The sequence below is a fragment of the Benincasa hispida genome, chromosome 2 (genome assembly GCF_027475165.1).
Source record: "Benincasa hispida cultivar pf3 chromosome 2, pf3_genome.v1.1, whole genome shotgun sequence".
NCBI classification, from domain to species: Eukaryota; Viridiplantae; Streptophyta; class Magnoliopsida; order Cucurbitales; family Cucurbitaceae; genus Benincasa; species Benincasa hispida.
In genome coordinates, this window is record NC_143479.1 from 66,303,442 (window position 1) to 66,320,101 (window position 16,660).

The 16,660-nt window shown below is 33.8% G+C and overlaps 2 protein-coding genes across 3 annotated transcripts; one reads left to right on the top strand and one right to left on the bottom strand.

Moving 5' to 3' along the window:
- Window positions 1-10,956: 10,956 nt before the first annotated feature.
- Window positions 10,957-12,619, top strand: LOC120071220 (C2H2 and C2HC zinc fingers superfamily protein). Its single transcript, XM_039023351.2, has 5 exons — window positions 10,957-11,241; window positions 11,310-11,371; window positions 11,455-11,551; window positions 11,624-11,692; window positions 12,184-12,619. The coding sequence occupies exons 1-5, from the start codon at window positions 11,112-11,114 to the stop codon at window positions 12,294-12,296; spliced, it is 471 nt and encodes a 156-aa protein (XP_038879279.1). The 5' UTR covers window positions 10,957-11,111; the 3' UTR covers window positions 12,297-12,619.
- Window positions 12,567-16,450, bottom strand: LOC120071219 (Peptidase C15, pyroglutamyl peptidase I-like protein). Of its 2 annotated transcripts, none has more exons than XM_090310732.1 (6): window positions 16,349-16,450; window positions 15,993-16,049; window positions 14,926-15,264; window positions 14,021-14,125; window positions 13,859-13,906; window positions 12,567-13,114 (listed from the first exon to the last, which is right to left on the bottom strand). In XM_090310732.1, the coding sequence occupies exons 3-6, from the start codon at window positions 15,190-15,192 to the stop codon at window positions 12,872-12,874; spliced, it is 663 nt and encodes a 220-aa protein (XP_090166858.1). In that variant the 5' UTR covers window positions 15,193-15,264; window positions 15,993-16,049; window positions 16,349-16,450; the 3' UTR covers window positions 12,567-12,871. The 2 variants fall into 2 exon arrangements, with proteins under 2 accessions (XP_090166858.1, XP_038879277.1); XM_039023349.2 differs by lacking the exon at window positions 16,349-16,450 and adding an exon at window positions 16,141-16,299.
- Window positions 16,451-16,660: the final 210 nt, after the last annotated feature.

Genomic DNA, 16,660 nt, shown 5'->3' on the forward strand with positions numbered 1-16,660 from the left:
CAACTCTTGTTGATACGTTTGTCGTATCTCTGGACATTTCTTCTATTACTAGCTTACTACGAGGTTGATGGTTCTTTATATAATCTTCCTCTAGGAAGGTTACGTTTTTCGATACAAATACTTTATCTTCCTGAGGATCATAAAAGAGACCACCTCTTTTTTCCTTTGGGTAGCCTACAAATAAACAGACGTTTGAACGGTGTTCCAATTTTTTGGGATTTTACACCAACACATGTGCTGAACAACCCCAAATCCTAAAGTAATATAGATTTCCTCTACGTCCTCTCCAGAGCTCGTAAGGTGTTTCAGAAACACTTTTGGAGGGAACCATGCTCAAAATATATACCACAGTCTCAACTGCGTGTTCCCAAAAAGAATTTGGTAACTGAGCGTAACTCATCATGGAACGAACCATGTCCAACAAGGTTCTGTTTCTCCTCTCTACCACACCATTCTGCCGAGGTGTGCCAGGGGTTGTGAGTTGAGACTGAATTCCATGTTCTATCATATAGTTTTGGAATTCTATGTCCATATACTCACCACCTCGATTTGATCGAAGCGTTTTAATCTTTTTACCTATTTGGTTCTCAACCTCAGCCTTATACTCTTTGAACTTTTCAAAAGTTTTAGACTTTTGGTGTACTAGGTAAACATGTCCATACTTTGAATAATCATCTATAAAAATGATGAAATATTCAAACCCTCCTCTTACTCTAACATTTATAGGCCCGCAAAGGTCTGAATGAATCAACTCTAGGGGTTCTTTGGCTCTAAGACCTTTTCCAGAAAAAGATCTTTTTGTCATTTTACCCTCAAGACAAGACTCACATGGTGGTAAGGAACTGTCTTCCAACTTGTTTAAAAGACTGTTCTTAACCAATCTCTCAATCCTATTGAGATTTGTGTTACCCAGTCTCAAGTGCCAAAGATAGGCATTTAGAGAAATCTTCCTTTTTTATTTTATTTTATTTTATTTTATTTTTTTATGAGTCCCAACAGTTTAAAATATCTCTATGTTCAAAACAGCTTTAACCTCAGTTGGTTTTAACATGTACAAGTTATTTTCTAATTTTGCAGAGAAAATTTGTTTATTACCCATTTTGATGAATACTTCACCATTTTCGAAATAAACTTTATAATTTTGTTCTAGCAAACAGGAGACAGATATTAGATTCCTTTTTATAGAAGGAATATAATATACATTTTTCAAATAATGTACTTATCTCCTATAAATAACTTCATATCTCCCACTACTTTGGCTGAAACAATCTCCCCAGTCCCTACCTTAAAGATTGTTTCACCTTCTGTCAACTGTCTCCAGGAACTTTTTTCATGTGAGATAGTACATACATGATTAGCGGCACCTGAATCAATTATTCAGATTTTATCGTTTTCCACTAAACGTGCTTCGATAATAAGTACATTATATTTATCTTGTTGTTCGAATTGAACATTCTCATCTATATAATTCATAATTTCAGATGAGTTGGGAGATAAAGGACAATCCTCAGTTAAAACACTTTTGGTATAATCAACCGCTAGTAATTTGTTTGTTGATTTGATTTTATTGTTATGTACATCGGAAGCGAGTATTCTAGAATTCGACATGCTAATAAAATTCAAACAAATTCTAATTAGAAAATTGTAACTAAATCCAAAGTCAAATTTTAGCAAAAAGTAATAATGTACCCATAACCATTATTTATTTGCAACGATATTTTAATGACTTAGAATATGTACTACCGTAGGGCAGTCAGATACTCCTTCACTAAAACAAACAATTTTGACCAAACACTATCCCCGGAATAACTCTATTCCTATTGTCTTCAAAATAACTCTTATTCCTATAGTAGTTTGGTTATCGTTTTCGGCCAAGATCTTTACTAACAACTTAGTAATTCTTGTAAGTGTGACCCACCATTTTCAGATTCTATAGGACGGTATGAATTTGCCTCCAAAATAGAAGACAACATCCAAGACGGAACTATAAGACCCTATTCATTTTACTGAAGCCTGGGTTGTTCCGAATCCTATATTACAACCCTCCGTGGGGATAGCCGTCACTAAACACTAGCAAAGGGCCGCTTAAAGCTAACCAGCAGGCGCAACATAGGAATCTCACGTTCAGACTAATGGAGGAGATCGTAGGATATTTTGACACATATCTTTCACCCACTTACTATGAACTACTTCCTCCGTTTACCTTGATATTGACTCACACAAAACACTCTTCGAAGGGAGGTCACTCCCAGGGTGACACGAAGCATCATATGAATCTCATGGTGTAAACTATGTGGAGGCGTGGTAGTTAAAATCTATTTATCGTATAATAGACTTATATTTGAACAACTTCCTTTTATTCACTGTAATCTAGATTTAAGCTAAAAAATACTTTCCGAAGGGAGGTCACTCCCAGGGTGACACGAAGTACCGCTTAAATATAGATTGTGAACTCTTAGAGACGTGAGAGCTAAAAATAATGTATCATATATGTTATTAATCTCCCACTGAAGTTTTCTAATAACTCTATCATATAGAAGTTATTAAACTGCCACTGAAGTGTTCTAATTAGGTATATTTATACTTAGGTTCTTTCTGGCTAATAAACCCTAAGTCTATGTGGTTTATCCAAGTATAACTCTTAAAATTGGATTTTAACCTACGATGTCTAGGTGATAAATCATTTTATTACCTCACATCACTCACGTATGCTCATAAAATCGGTTACCAACACTCAATAATTCGGCCATAATCCCCAGTAGAAGGTGTTCCGTAAACCGTCGACTTAAGAACCCCCAGCCTTAGACAGAATTATATACCAGTTGAGTTTGTAACCTTAGTTTTATAAGTTTTAACAATTAAAACATGTGGTCAACCTACGTGAGCATACAACTGTTGTTTATGGATTTTAAATGTCTAACCCAATTTTATAACAACTTATAAAACTTTAGACATGCTAAACATCCACAACATACATGAGGCATTCAAAATTTAATATAACATTTATATTAAATACGAAAAACCTTAACATGCATACTATATATTATAACAATTATAACATACTTTCAAGCATGTTACATGCTTTCTATGGTGGGATTTTAAATCTAAATGGCATACTGTATGCACATACAAGACTTATTTAATTATAACATACATCATATGCATAAATAATTAAACACAGACTGATATGGTTTTAGTTTTGGCAAAAACAAGCAAACAAAACCTAATTATTACAAAACAGCTTCCAGATCGCTCCCGGACCGCTTGAACCGCTCCAAAACGAACTCAAGTAGCTTGAACCGGACCCAAACCATCTGAATCGAACCAGCCAAGAACCATTCGAAGCTGAATCGAACTAGACCACAAGAGAACCGGTCGAACCGGTAGCCCTTGTACATGTTCAACATCTCACTAAGTCTCATCGTTTAGTAATGAAGACCATCGTCTAGCATTTTGCCAGATCGTTTAATAAATGCTTGATCGTTTAGCCCGTGAAAAGGTAAATGATCGTCTAATGACATAGCATAGCATTCAACGCATCGCTCAGCTACCGGCAAAGGTATGCGATCCCGTAGCATAGCAACTCGACGCATCGCTTAGCTGCCGCATAGAGGTAAACGATCGCGTAGTGCTATCGTATAGCAACTCAATGCATCGTTTAGCTCCGGATTAAAGATAAAAAATCGTGGTAAGCGATCGCTTAGGGCTATCGTATAGCTCTTCATCGCATCACTTAGTTATCATATAGCTATCGCTTAGTTCTATCGTATAGAACCAAACGATCGCTTAACACCATCGTCAAGCACTGCACATCATCATTTGAGTATCTACCATAGCTAAACGATCGCTTAGCTCCATCGTTAGAACATCACCGCGTCGTTCAGCATCATAGGTAAACAATTTGTTTAGTTCTATCGCATAGAAACTTCAACGCATCACTTAGCACTATGTCTACACGATCGCTTAGCTCCGCATCTAAACGATCGCTCAACGCTATCGGGTAGCACTTCATCGCATCGCTTAGCACGCATCGTTGCTAAACGATCGCATAATACCATCGTATAGTAAATTCAACATATCGTTTAGTTCCCACGCTAAAGCTAAACGATCGTTTAATGCTATCGTATAGCAAATTGAACGCATCGTTTAACTCCCGCAGGTACACGATCGTCTAGCGTTTAACATCACAACGACCAGCGCCCATTGCTATACGATCGTCTAGCTTTTCTTTACATTGTGCAACGTCTAGAGCTAGACGATTGTTTAGCAACTGGAACCTCAGCGAAGACAAGAACAGAGGCTGGTTTTCTGGAACTGCAACTCGGCCCCTTCGCTTGTTTCTTCGATTTACAGCTTAATTTCAACTCTAATGACTACAAATAAATTACAGACTCTTAGGAACACATTAAAGCTCATCAAGCAAGAGTCAATTACAAATTTAAATGAGAAATTAAAGAGAATTAAACAGCCAAAACTAAAAAAACCATATCAGTGCATCAATTTCATATTTCTCATATAAAACACCCACCAAACCAAAATTAAACCGAATTGAATGCTTATTTAATACTCTGATACCAATTGTAGGAATGTATCAACAACATGGAAGAACTAGGATCATCTAAGCATTCAAATTCACTAATTTTAGCAAAATATAAAGCATGCTTCTGTAGGAAAAATGAGTTTCAAGACATACCTCTTGTAAAACTTCTTCAAATCTCCTTCTCCAGCTGCAATTTTCTCCATATCTTATTGTAGACCACCTCAAGATCTTTCCCACTATTCTCTTGGTGCTCTAGATTGAGTTGTGGGACTCAAAACAAGTTTGAATCAAAGGATGAAGGAGAAAAACTCACTGCAACAACTTTGTTGAAGAATCATTCTTCAAACCGATTTTTCTCTCAAAATTCTGTAGATTGCATGCCCGATTTTCACTCCAATCTTCCCATTATATTGCATATCAACATGCAAAGAGAAGAGCTACATGAGTTGCAGCTCATGCTTGGAGAAGACAAGGAAAATATATTGCTATATGTGTGAGCTAGTTAAATGATGGATTGGAAAAACTTATTTTTCCATTTTGTGTTTTGATTTTCTAATTTTCCAATTTTATTTAAAAATCAAAATTTGATTTTATAAAATCTTTTTTGATTTTAAAAAATAAAAAATTTAATTAATTTCATAAATTAATTATTAAAGAAAACTTAATTAATTTAATATCAAATATTAAATTAATTTCAACACATATCCATCTTTATATATTTAAATCATATTTAAATATATAAATTCTCCTATCTCGTTTAATTCTAAAATTAAACATAATTATATCTCATATAATTACTAATTTCCTTAATTCTAATTTGAACGTTTCAAATTAACTTTTCACGCTATTCTAGAGCTAGTCCGTTACGAGCTAGTAGGGGGACCTCGTGGACCTATAGATCATGGGCTCCAACGATCCGAGATTAATTGGCTAAACTCATGAGACCAAATTAATCCCTATTCGTTAACTAATGGGTTATTCCACTAAAGCCCATAGTTGCACTCCCCTCACTGTATATATATTATATCCACATGATTTAACCATAATCAGCAAGTCGACCCTTCACAGGTTGTTCGTAATAACGGTTGGGTCAAATATCTGTTTTATCCTCGAGATTACGTCTTATTCCTCAAGTCCCTACTGATCCTCTAATGAACAACTAGTTTGTGATCCAATCACCAAACCAAACTCTATCAACCCAGTGAGAGGTTGAGGTCCTTTGTTTAAGACCTGGATTCAGTACTTGAGAGAACAACATTTCTCCTATCCCTAAATCGGGTAGGCGTGAACTCCGTCTTTCACCTTATGTCCCCAGCTATCTATCAGATCTTACCCCTGAAATGGGAGTCTTATTGAGCCGACGCTGTTGAGCCAACCCTCAACTATGCAAATCTAAGGGCAATCCCAAATAAACAGGAGTTCATAGTTAGCTTAGGATTAAGATCGAGTTACCTAGGTCATCTAGGTGAAATAGTCAATCTTAAACAGTAAACAACGTTATAAAGTAAGAGTGACTTATTTCTTGGTCCTGATCTTATACAAACTCATTGCATAGGACGCCCCCACTTCTCATGTCATAACATGTACGAATTAGGATCACATCGTATGTAACACTTTACAACTCTTTGTAACAACTACAGAGTAGGCCGCATCTAATGGTGTTACTAGAATAAGATACCCAACCTCATTCATGTACCATAGATCATTTTGACTATTTACTCAAACCCGATTCACTTTTAGTCTCCACATAAAGTTCAAGTACTTATACAATAGTCATGGGTCTTAGTTTATTGGATTTAGACTTTCATACAATTTATGAGATCAATAACAAGTATATTGATTATAGAAAATGTTTATCATTTTACAAACTGCGAGTTTTTAGGACATAAAACCCAACAAATGAGATTTACATTAAGGACCATGAAATAGAAAAAGAGCTATGGTTTATATGTTTCATGAGATGAAATATCAAAACTATAGGTTATAAATATAGTATGGTAAGTTAGTTATCATTTATATTTATAATAATATTAATTATTGGATAATTATCTCTTTTTCTCTAATAATCAATTGAGTGAGAGATTATCGGTGGTTTCATGGTAACTGTAAGATAAAAAGGAAAATTTTTTCCCTAATTTTAATGATGTTGTTTTGAAATTTCCATTCTCGAAAATTACTCACGGAAAAGTTATCAAGTAAATAAGATTTGCTAAATGACAGCTTGGAGAGACTAGACAATCGTGGAGTGTTTCAATACGATAGACACTCGGCTAGCCAATGAGCTAAATGATCGCATAGCTTTTGCTAAACGATCGCATAGCTTTTGTTAAACGATTGGGCATCGTCTATATGATAGACTTTGACATCTCCCACTTGCTCAATCGTTTACATGATTGTTCTCCTCTGGTCTCTTCCTCTAACCAAGTCCACATAGAGCCACACTTCTGGATTCTCACACCGAGAATACCAAGGTAGCCATTATGGTGGTGTCATACTCGACTCGACATTAGTCAAGGTTCTGTGGAGGCCATTCGCTGTGTTCGTTGTGTTCATGGTCGTGTTAATTGTGCAATGTAGCGGTCATATTGTTCGAGCATTTGGGTTGCAGTCTTAGTGTCTATTCGAGCGTTTGTGATCAAGGATGTTGAAGATCTGTCTTCAAAGGTATGTTAATTTTTTCCCTTGATCGTGTAGAAAAGCATGCTGTAATTTTGGTTTTATGCATAGCCTGTTGTTTCCGTTTGTGTACTTTAATTGTTAATGTTCATATACGATTGAAATTTGGAACGATCCTTCCACTGCTCATAGAAATCCTCATGTCCGATTTCCTTCATATACCTGATTATTCTTTGAAGATACGTCTATACTACGTTGAAAAACTCCCTTTCGAGTTGCTTTGAACACTCGATAGTTCTAAGATAGGGATTAATATACCAGTCAAAAGTATTACCTTTCAATCTTTAGATGAAAAACTTAGCTAGTAGATCTCTTCTAATACTAGCATTTTCACACGTCATGATGAAGCTAGCAACATGTTATTTGGTATTATCCTTCCCATGAAATTGTTGAAACTTGAGTGTTGGTAGCCACTTGGCATTCTTAGATTATATAAATCTTTTTAGTATATACCTTAAAATACAATAGATGATTTTGAGTACGTCTACCATATTTGAGCTTTAATGAAGTTTGAGATCATGTTCTGAAGTTGCTTGACAAACAATCAATCAATTTAAGTTGAATGTTGTGGTTGGTTTTTTTTTGCAGGATGGTCTTCTTTTTTATAACAGATGTTTGATTTGATACGTCAACATTAGGACTTTTAGTATGGTTCTTTAAAGAGATGATTTTATAATCTCTATATTTGGTCGCTTTCACCAACATGCTAACCTTCTTTTCCAGTTCAACCATCCTTTCTTCACTTGTACCCACGTCAGTTATTATGATTGATAATATATTAGAGTCAGACACATTCTTATTTGATTGTTGGAAGTAGAAGTGGATTTGTTGAATAATGGATTCTCCTTGGTGAAAACTCTACACCTAGTTGGTTCTATCATTTGTGTCCTTTTTAAACTATTAAATTTTCTTCGAGTGTTCATGAGTAATTGACATCCCTATAAGCATCATTTGAAGTCGTTGAAGTTGAAGTGTTGTGTTTAGATGTCATCATTTCTTTAAGGAGATTTATCTTATATGAGAGAAATAAATAAAAGATAAAGATGTCTCAAGACGTGCAAATTTGTTCGACAAGATTTTTTTGAGAAATTTAATTTGGTGAATGAACTTTGAATTTGTATTAATTTCAATATGTTTAGTGTAGTGATTACAGTCTCTAATGCGTAGTCCTTTTGATTCTTTCTCTAAAGGAAGTTTTAGTTTTTCAAGTCTTCTTAAAGCTTTAGTTTTGGAGTCTTTAGGAACTTAAGGAAACTTCAGTCTTTCAAGTATTCAATCTTTGATCATTAGGAGAGTTTAAAGTTGATTTTGACTTTAAGTTTGCTTTAGTTTCTTCAATATTTATACTCACATGGTGAATTATAATCTTCAAATCTCCATAGCTTCAGTAGAGGCTTCCATTTTTCTCATCATCAATCTCCTCACTCAAAATGAAGGTAAGACCTCGATTTATAGAGTTTTGAAAGGCCTTACGTGGGTTTGGGTCTAGTTGTCTTTTGGGCTCATCATTTGTATTTGGGCTTAGACAACAATTGGGCTTGACCCAACTTTTTAGGACTTGAATTAAGTTGAGGAGAATTAGAGCATATGACAGATTTTAGGGTTTGGTTTTTAAAAATGGCAAAATCGGCAAATAATAAGATTTATGGCAACTCATGACATGCACATAGTCACAAATTTTCAAATCCCTGTTTTACCCTTGTCTAGTTCCATGTTTTTATTATTGATGAACCTATAAATACATGTAAGTGTAGAATCATAACAATGATGGGATTCTGTATAGAGAGTAATTGCTGATGCCTTAGTTCTCCACTTTTCCTCTAATTGATTTATTTGTTTCACTAAACATAACTGCGTTCCTCAAAATAACCATTCTTCCTAATTGTTTAAGATTGTACTTAATATTTTATACATAATATCATCTAACCAACTATATATTTCATTTAAATTTGATCATTTTTTGTATTTTTTTAATCATCTTTTATTCATTATCATCTTATTATATTATTATACCATTAATTCATCTTTTTGACAAAGAAATAAGTATTCACTTTTGCAATCTTGCTAATTTTGCTATGCCTCTACAATGAGTTAGACTTCTTTGGTAGGTTTTATGGTTGATGAAGTTATAAATATGTTGAAGCTTAAATGAAAACGAAATCATGAATACAGTGTAATTCTAAATAAATGAACTTCCTTCCTAATTTTTCTCTTCCGAATTATATTTGAATTTATATTTTATTATCAAAATAGATTTTATCTAACTTCTTATTGAATTAATCACAATAAACAAAAAATTTCTGGTTTTTCTCTCCATTTTATATTTGAATTTATCTTTTATTATCAAATTTTATTTTATCCAACTAACTTTCGATTTGTTTAAATATTTGCTACAAATTCAATTGTATCTAAATATTTTTTTCATTATTTTATACATACTTTTATCACATTAATTTGATCTTTTTTTCTTCATATTTTTTATGTTTCAATTTTTCATATAGAAACACGTAAAAATAACTTGTTGTATTTAAAAAGAAATATATAAATGTGAATTAAATTTTAAATGCTTGAAACTTGTGCGTGTATATATATATTTATATATTGTTCATTTTATTATTATTAATAATAACATCATCATCATCATTAATGTTATATATTAAAATAAGATAACAAAAAACTCTTTCTTCATCTTCTTCACTTAGCTCCCCCCCCCCCCCCCCCCCCCCCAAAATCTATTTTTCTCTTTCTCAATTTTATGTCTGCAATCGTTGGTTCAACAACCATTTTTTGAATCCATTGTCTTGGCTACTGGCTAGCTTTTGATGACCACCAACGCCAGGTCTCCGACTTTTTCTGCTTGCACACATGTTTAAAGTTAGTTTTCTAAATCCTATAAACAAAATGGTCATATGGAATGAAGACGATAAAACTCCCTACAACAGGTTTGATGTCAAACGCAATCATATTTCCGATATTCACATCATCCTGAAGTTGCAATTCCTTCAACAACTTCATTGGTACAATCAACTTTGCTCTTTCTCACTTTGGAGGAAGTCTATCGTTATAGACATCCATAAGTTTCTAATAAACCCCACCGCCTGGTCATCATCTTCTCTCGCATACATGCTTTCTATAGGCAACTGGAAACGTTAAAGACCATATTGAGTGATTTTTAATTTTTGCTTCTAGAATGTCTAGATACCGAATCTTTGTGGTATCCGTGTTGTTTTTGGAGTAGTGTTTCTTTGCATTCTCGTTTGTACTTAATTTTGTTGTTTTAGAACAATTTTGTTATTTACTAATTAGTATTTTTTATTATATAAATTTGTTCCGCTATTTTTATAATTTTGTAGTCAACCCAATTTAACATTGTACGCTAATTATCGGTCAAAATATCATCATTGGTTCATCACTGTGATCAAAGGGACATTAATTGTCTCCAAAATTTCAATTTAGGGACATTAATTCATAATTGGAGCTTCATTGTAATGACGTGAGAAATTTAATCTTTCGTGGCTAACTGTGGTTGGAACACTAAATTGGAGCAAAAAATCAATGTCAAAGATTTAAAACTATAAAAAAGAATAGTTTTCAAAAAAATTATTATTATTATTATTAATAATCAATTAATTAATTAAGAATTAATTAAATTTGAAACTTGAATGTAAAGTATTAACTAAGAATTAAAATGTCTAAAAAGAAAATATTTAAAAAAAAACTACAAAATTGTGGGAAAAAATAAACATGATTTTTAAAAACAAAAGAGATAACAAAAGATTGAAGGAGAAAGTGATTAGAAACAGAAAAGCTCAAGAAAGAAGAAACCATTGGAACGAAGAAGAATCGAAGAATCGAAGAATCGAAGAACCGAAGAACCGAAGAATCGAAGAAGAAGATGCCACTGGGAAAATATTATTGCGATTACTGCGAGAAGCAATTCCAAGACACTCCTTTCGCTCGAAAACGCCATCTTCAAAGCCTTTCTCATCAGAAGGCCAAAGCTCTCTGGTTCGACTCTTTCAAAGGTCTCTCCATCTCTGCTTGCTTTCTCCCCTTTTCCCAATTCAATTCTTCATTCTTCTCTTCCTTGCAGACCCCAATCAACCTCTCTTTCATGCCTTCCGACCAGGCTTCTGTAATCGCTTCCTCACTACGGTAATTCTTCTTCCCTTCCCATCGCATCGCTTCCATTTTCTTTTAACCTATTTTTATATACTTTCTTCACTTTCATTTGAAAGGGGTTTTGCCAATACGGTGATTCTTGTAAATATTTTCACCCCAACAACAACTACAACAATAATAATACGCACAACTCCACTTCCCACCCCATTGCAGGTACGCCGAAATTTATTTATTTATTTTTTTTTTCCCATCCATTTCCTGTCTGATTTTAAATCAAATTCACAGGTTTCCCGGAAAATAATCAACCCCCAAATTTTCCGGTGAATCAATTCGCAGACGGCAGCTCTTTCACAGGTAGAACTTGAACCGAACTCCTTTTCCTTGCTGCTTAATTTGACAGCTTTATGTGTTCCGTTTCACACTTTATTTGTTTATTTATTATTACCAACAGCAATGCATTTCCCCCATTCATAGGAACAATCGAGCAATTCCCATCTCCATTCCTCTTTCATTAATCGATTTTGAACAGAACTTGAACCTTTACGTAGTGCTTGTTATGAATCTGCAAATCATTCTGAGTTATGGACAGCACCCATAAATGTTTATGAACGAACCTTTAAATCATCCTGACTTCTACATATTGTTGGCTTTTTATCTTTGTTTTTGGAAACTAAACCTATTTCATCCACATTTTTTTACAATAATTTACATCTTTATTAAGTACAATAGTTAAATTCTTAGGCAAATTCCAAAAACAAAATCAAGTATTTGAAAGCTATTTTTTTTAGTTTCAAAATTTGACTTAATTTTTTAAAACATAGGTGAAAAATAATCTTTACTTTCAGGTAGTTTAGTTAGCGATAGTATGGGAAGAACATCCTGGGGCAATTTACCTCCATCACTGATGCCTCCTCCAGAGGGTGGATACCCACCTCTTCCTTTTGTAGACTGGGGATAATCCATCAATATCAGTTATTGGTACAAGACTCCTGGGCTCTCTTTTTTCTGTCCTACTCTACTTATGCAACAATTTGTACAAATTTGGTGTCATCAAAGGCCAAACAAATGTGCTTTTCCTTGTTTTCCTTTCGGTATGATATACGACTCATAAGTGTCATAAAGATCCATCTTCTGTTAATGTTGAGTATTTAGTTGCATATCTTATAGCTCAAATTGTAATGTCATGATATGTCGAGTTGATGGTGCTCTAAACTTGTTGAGATCATCATGATCAAATGACATGCAATAATATGACGAGAGTAGATGAAGAAATTAAGCAAACACCTGATTCTGAGACCTTTTTTTCACTAGCAAACTGAACTTTTCATTCATATAAACCAGGCATGGTAGGCTCCAAATGTTATTTATGTCGACAAGTAGCCGAAACCATCTAAAGATAAGTATGAAGAACATTTGAATGCATGTTTTTCGAAATACATACATTAGCCCTTAAAGGATATTATTATTTCTTTTATTCAAGCATCTTGACAAACAACCATCACCCCAATACATCCTCCTATACACATTAGTAGCCTAATAACTTGAAGATGCAAGTACCTCTAACAAGGAAGCAATAAATTGCATCTGGGTCTCTTCATCTATAGTTAAGAAGAGAGGAACATGAACAAATAGTGATTTGATGCCGTTCTCTTCTGCATGGCGAAGGGAATGGTAGTAGACATAATTGCACACAAAGCGACCAGCATCGTCTGAAGTCATCACTTCGTAACCCTTCTTTGCCAGTGTCTTGGTTATTTCCTCCACTGGAAGAGAGGTCTGCAGGGCAGAGTTGGGTAAGAAATCAGGTAGAGAACATGATTTGTAATAAAAAAAAAATTTAAGGCCATCAATGATGGTATTAAGAACCAAAAAAAGGGTACTATAACTTCTGCAAATTAAAGATTGCCATCTCCATGTGTATAAGCAACAAAAGTTTTACTATAAGGTTTGCGACCTGCCCTGAAAAGATTCAATATGTTAAAACGTTTTGATGTTGTACCAACTTAAGAAGAATGACAGACAACACACATCAGGGATACAATGAGATGAATTAATCTTTCATTTTTTCTCAATGAAAGCAGTTCTTTCTATTAAAAAAAAAAAGATGAATTACATTTAAATTTTGTCATACATTTCACTATTTTTCACAAATGTATGCTAGCATATGATATTTGCATCTTAAAGACGAGGAGGAAAATGGTATGAAATATAAATTACATATTTCTCAAATAAACAAATATTATTCTAAATGACTTAGACATTTTATCAGAAAGAAACTCCAAATCAGTAGTGTTTATACTTATATATTGATCTTTATTAATTGTCTCAAATATATCATTTAAAGTGTCAGTTGATTTATTTTAAATAAAATAAAAGATCTAACATTTTAGCTCAAGTGTCAAATGACTGTCGAAAAACAAATAAAAGGTTAAAGGTTTGAATCTCCACCCTAACATAGTGAACTCAAAAAAATTAATCAATGCGTTCAATAAGTATTTGAAAGAAAAAACTTCATTTCACCTGTCGCATACGTGATATTTCACCGTCCTCTGGTACAATTGGTACTTTCTGCAGCAGATGAAAGTAACAACAAATGATCAAACTCCCAGGAATATAGATGCTCACGCGAACTAAACTCCATGGAGACTAGGAGATAAATACATATTTAAGCAAATTATCTACCTGGGGCTTCCATCCCATTTCATCAGGACAACGAAAGGTGGCTTCGTTAAAGGCTTGGTGTTCGATAGCAAATCTTGAAGCGCCACTATTAACTCCCAAGTGAAGCTGAAGGATGAACAGCAACAATTTCTAAGTCATCATGTAGAACAGTAATGAAGAAATAGCATTAACATGATGCAAGGCACAAACTTGCATAAGTTCTGCTTTAGGGTTTAACAGTCTGTATTTACACGTGAGTTGATTCCGAATTTATGATACACATATTTATATTGTTTAAGACGACACCGATTCCATGTATATGATATTATACAAAACCAACTATTTTTCCCTCTGTTAGTATTTTCCTTGTGTCGTGTGCATGTTTCTGTTTGTCTTCTCAACTCACTGAAACATTACCATGGTTTTTGAGCCTTATAATAGTACTCCAGTAGAAAATACCTAACCAGACTTCATAAGAAAAGTGAATCAAGATGTGCAACAGAGCCCCCAATACTAAATTAGGCTTTATCAATCAATAGTTAAGTGGCTGTCTTTTCTTCGCCATTGACTTATGATTGTAGAGACACTGAAATTATAATTGATTTAGGCAAATTTGTTTTGATGCTTTAGACAACATTAAACTTGGGAGGTTCTCAGCTGAAGATCAGAAGCTTTCTAAGAAAACACAGGAAAGTTAAACAATAACAAAAGGGAGTAATGTATCCTCCGAGTAACTTGTGTTGTAGCTTTGATTGTCCGGTTGAAGATACTAATAAGAAAAGAACTAATGACCAGCAGATCATATCTCGTAGTTGGAACATAAAACAAGAGTAGATAGATAAAAAGGAAGGCAACTTCAGAGATGAGCAAAACAGGAAATAAGCCTTATATAAGAAAGGTCTGAGCTAGGGGCAGAAATAACTGACCCAGATAATTCTTCTGGAATTGGTAGGTTCAGAACCCTTCCCCTCTACAGCAGATTTCAACGTCTTACGTAGCAAATCAAGAGCTCCCTGCCCCGCAGTTTCAAGAATGCTGCAACTCCCAAGAGTTAGACCTTCTGGCAAACCATTCTTCTCCATATACTTCTTGAGATTGTTCACTATTGTCTCAGTTGGATTATCAGAAACTCCATGGAACTTCTTAAACCCTGTTACATGAATCGTAACCGATGGAGGCCCTTCCGACCCCATTTACCAAAGATCTGTTCTTAGTAACAGTACTACTACAGAAAAAATTCCAAAGAGAGAATTGTCTCCTACAGTCTGCAAGATATTAACACAAGTGGTTAACTTGTTGCAACTGAAAGTAAAATTCTCAGCAGAAACAATCCTCTTCTTTAGACTTCATGCTTCCTAACACCAAAATCTCACTGTATAATCCACCATTTTCTCTTAGACAAGGATTGGTACAACAAAGCTAATGCCAAATAGAATACAAATTTCACAACATTAGCTCATTAATATTGTACTGTTAACAACAAATTTCTGAAACCAACAAAATCAGTTACTCAAAACAGCATATCCAGTCCTCACTTCACAGGCTGTATCCACAGCTCAAAGAAAAACACATGGAAAAAAGAAACGAAAATCACATCACAATTCACAGAGTAGCAGCAGAAATCTCCACTTGAATACCTCAGAAATCAAACAAATCGAGAAGGAAAAAGAAAAAAGAAAAAAACCCAGTTCATAAAATTACATGACAATAGAATAAAAGTAATGATCCGTGTTAAAGTTGAAGACACAAAACCAAACCATCCAGCAGATTCATGAACTATGAAGGAAAAAGAGGAATTAATTCCCGATCGAGATGCTAAGTTAAAATGGAACAGAATCAGAACCCTCAAAATGATTAAAAAAAAAAAACAACAATTAAATTTAAAAATCTACCAAACTTGGAACAGAAATGGAAATTAAAGAAAATGGGTTCATAAAAAAGAGCAGAAAAAGGAAAAATCCTGAGAAGGAAAAGGGAATTTAGACATGTTTACCTGTAAAGATTGGAGAAGAAGGCAAAAACTCAACCACCAGTCTTATCTATTCTTTACCTAGTAAAAGACGATCAGATTATCAGAGAAAATTAAAAAAGAAAAAGAAAAAGAAAAAAAAAAAAGGATTAAATAGAGCATAGTAGAGAACGTGGAGATGGTGGGAGTTGGAAAGTTCGCATCGAAACGCCAAAACCAAAATTATTACTCAGATTATTATTATTATTATTATTTTATAATTTTGTGAAACATTTTTTTAAATCACACCCATTTTTTGGATAACATTTCGCAGTCGTAATCATTCATCGACATCGTTAACTTGTCATCAAAATTTAAATATTGAAAAAAAAAATTCATACCCCATCGGCTTCAGTATGATAAAATATTGTTCGATGACTTTTCTCTTATATAATGACAATAATAAAGTTGTTTAGGGAGCTGGATGCCAATATTCTAAACATTCATTGAATAAAAATGGCCTTTTTCTTTCTTAATTTATTCATTTATTTATGATATAAATATCCTTTTTCTCTAAAAAAAATAGGATTCTTCCTTTCCATTCTTATTTATTCTGTATTCATCCCGAATGGATAAATAGATTTTTGGTTAAAATATTTTAAAATTTGTCCAATTTTACTTCCTATACTTTTAAGTTTTTAATTTAAGTTAAA

Excerpts from the sequence above, each read along its gene's own strand:
- LOC120071220 (XM_039023351.2), top strand. The coding sequence starts at position 11,112 with ATGCCACTGGGAAAATATTATTGCGATTACTGCGAGAAGCAATTCCAA. Across the intron at positions 11,372-11,454 it reads GTAATCGCTTCCTCACTACG|GGGTTTTGCCAATACGGTGA; the intron begins GTAATTCTTCTT and ends TTCATTTGAAAG. Across the intron at positions 11,693-12,183 it reads AGACGGCAGCTCTTTCACAG|GTAGTTTAGTTAGCGATAGT; the intron begins GTAGAACTTGAA and ends CTTTACTTTCAG.
- LOC120071219 (XM_090310732.1), bottom strand. The coding sequence starts at position 15,192 with ATGGGGTCGGAAGGGCCTCCATCGGTTACGATTCATGTAACAGGGTTT. Across the intron at positions 14,126-14,925 it reads ATTCCAGAAGAATTATCTGG|CTTCACTTGGGAGTTAATAG; the intron begins GTCAGTTATTTC and ends TTCATCCTTCAG. Across the intron at positions 13,115-13,858 it reads AAATATCACGTATGCGACAG|ACCTCTCTTCCAGTGGAGGA; the intron begins GTGAAATGAAGT and ends TCTGCCCTGCAG.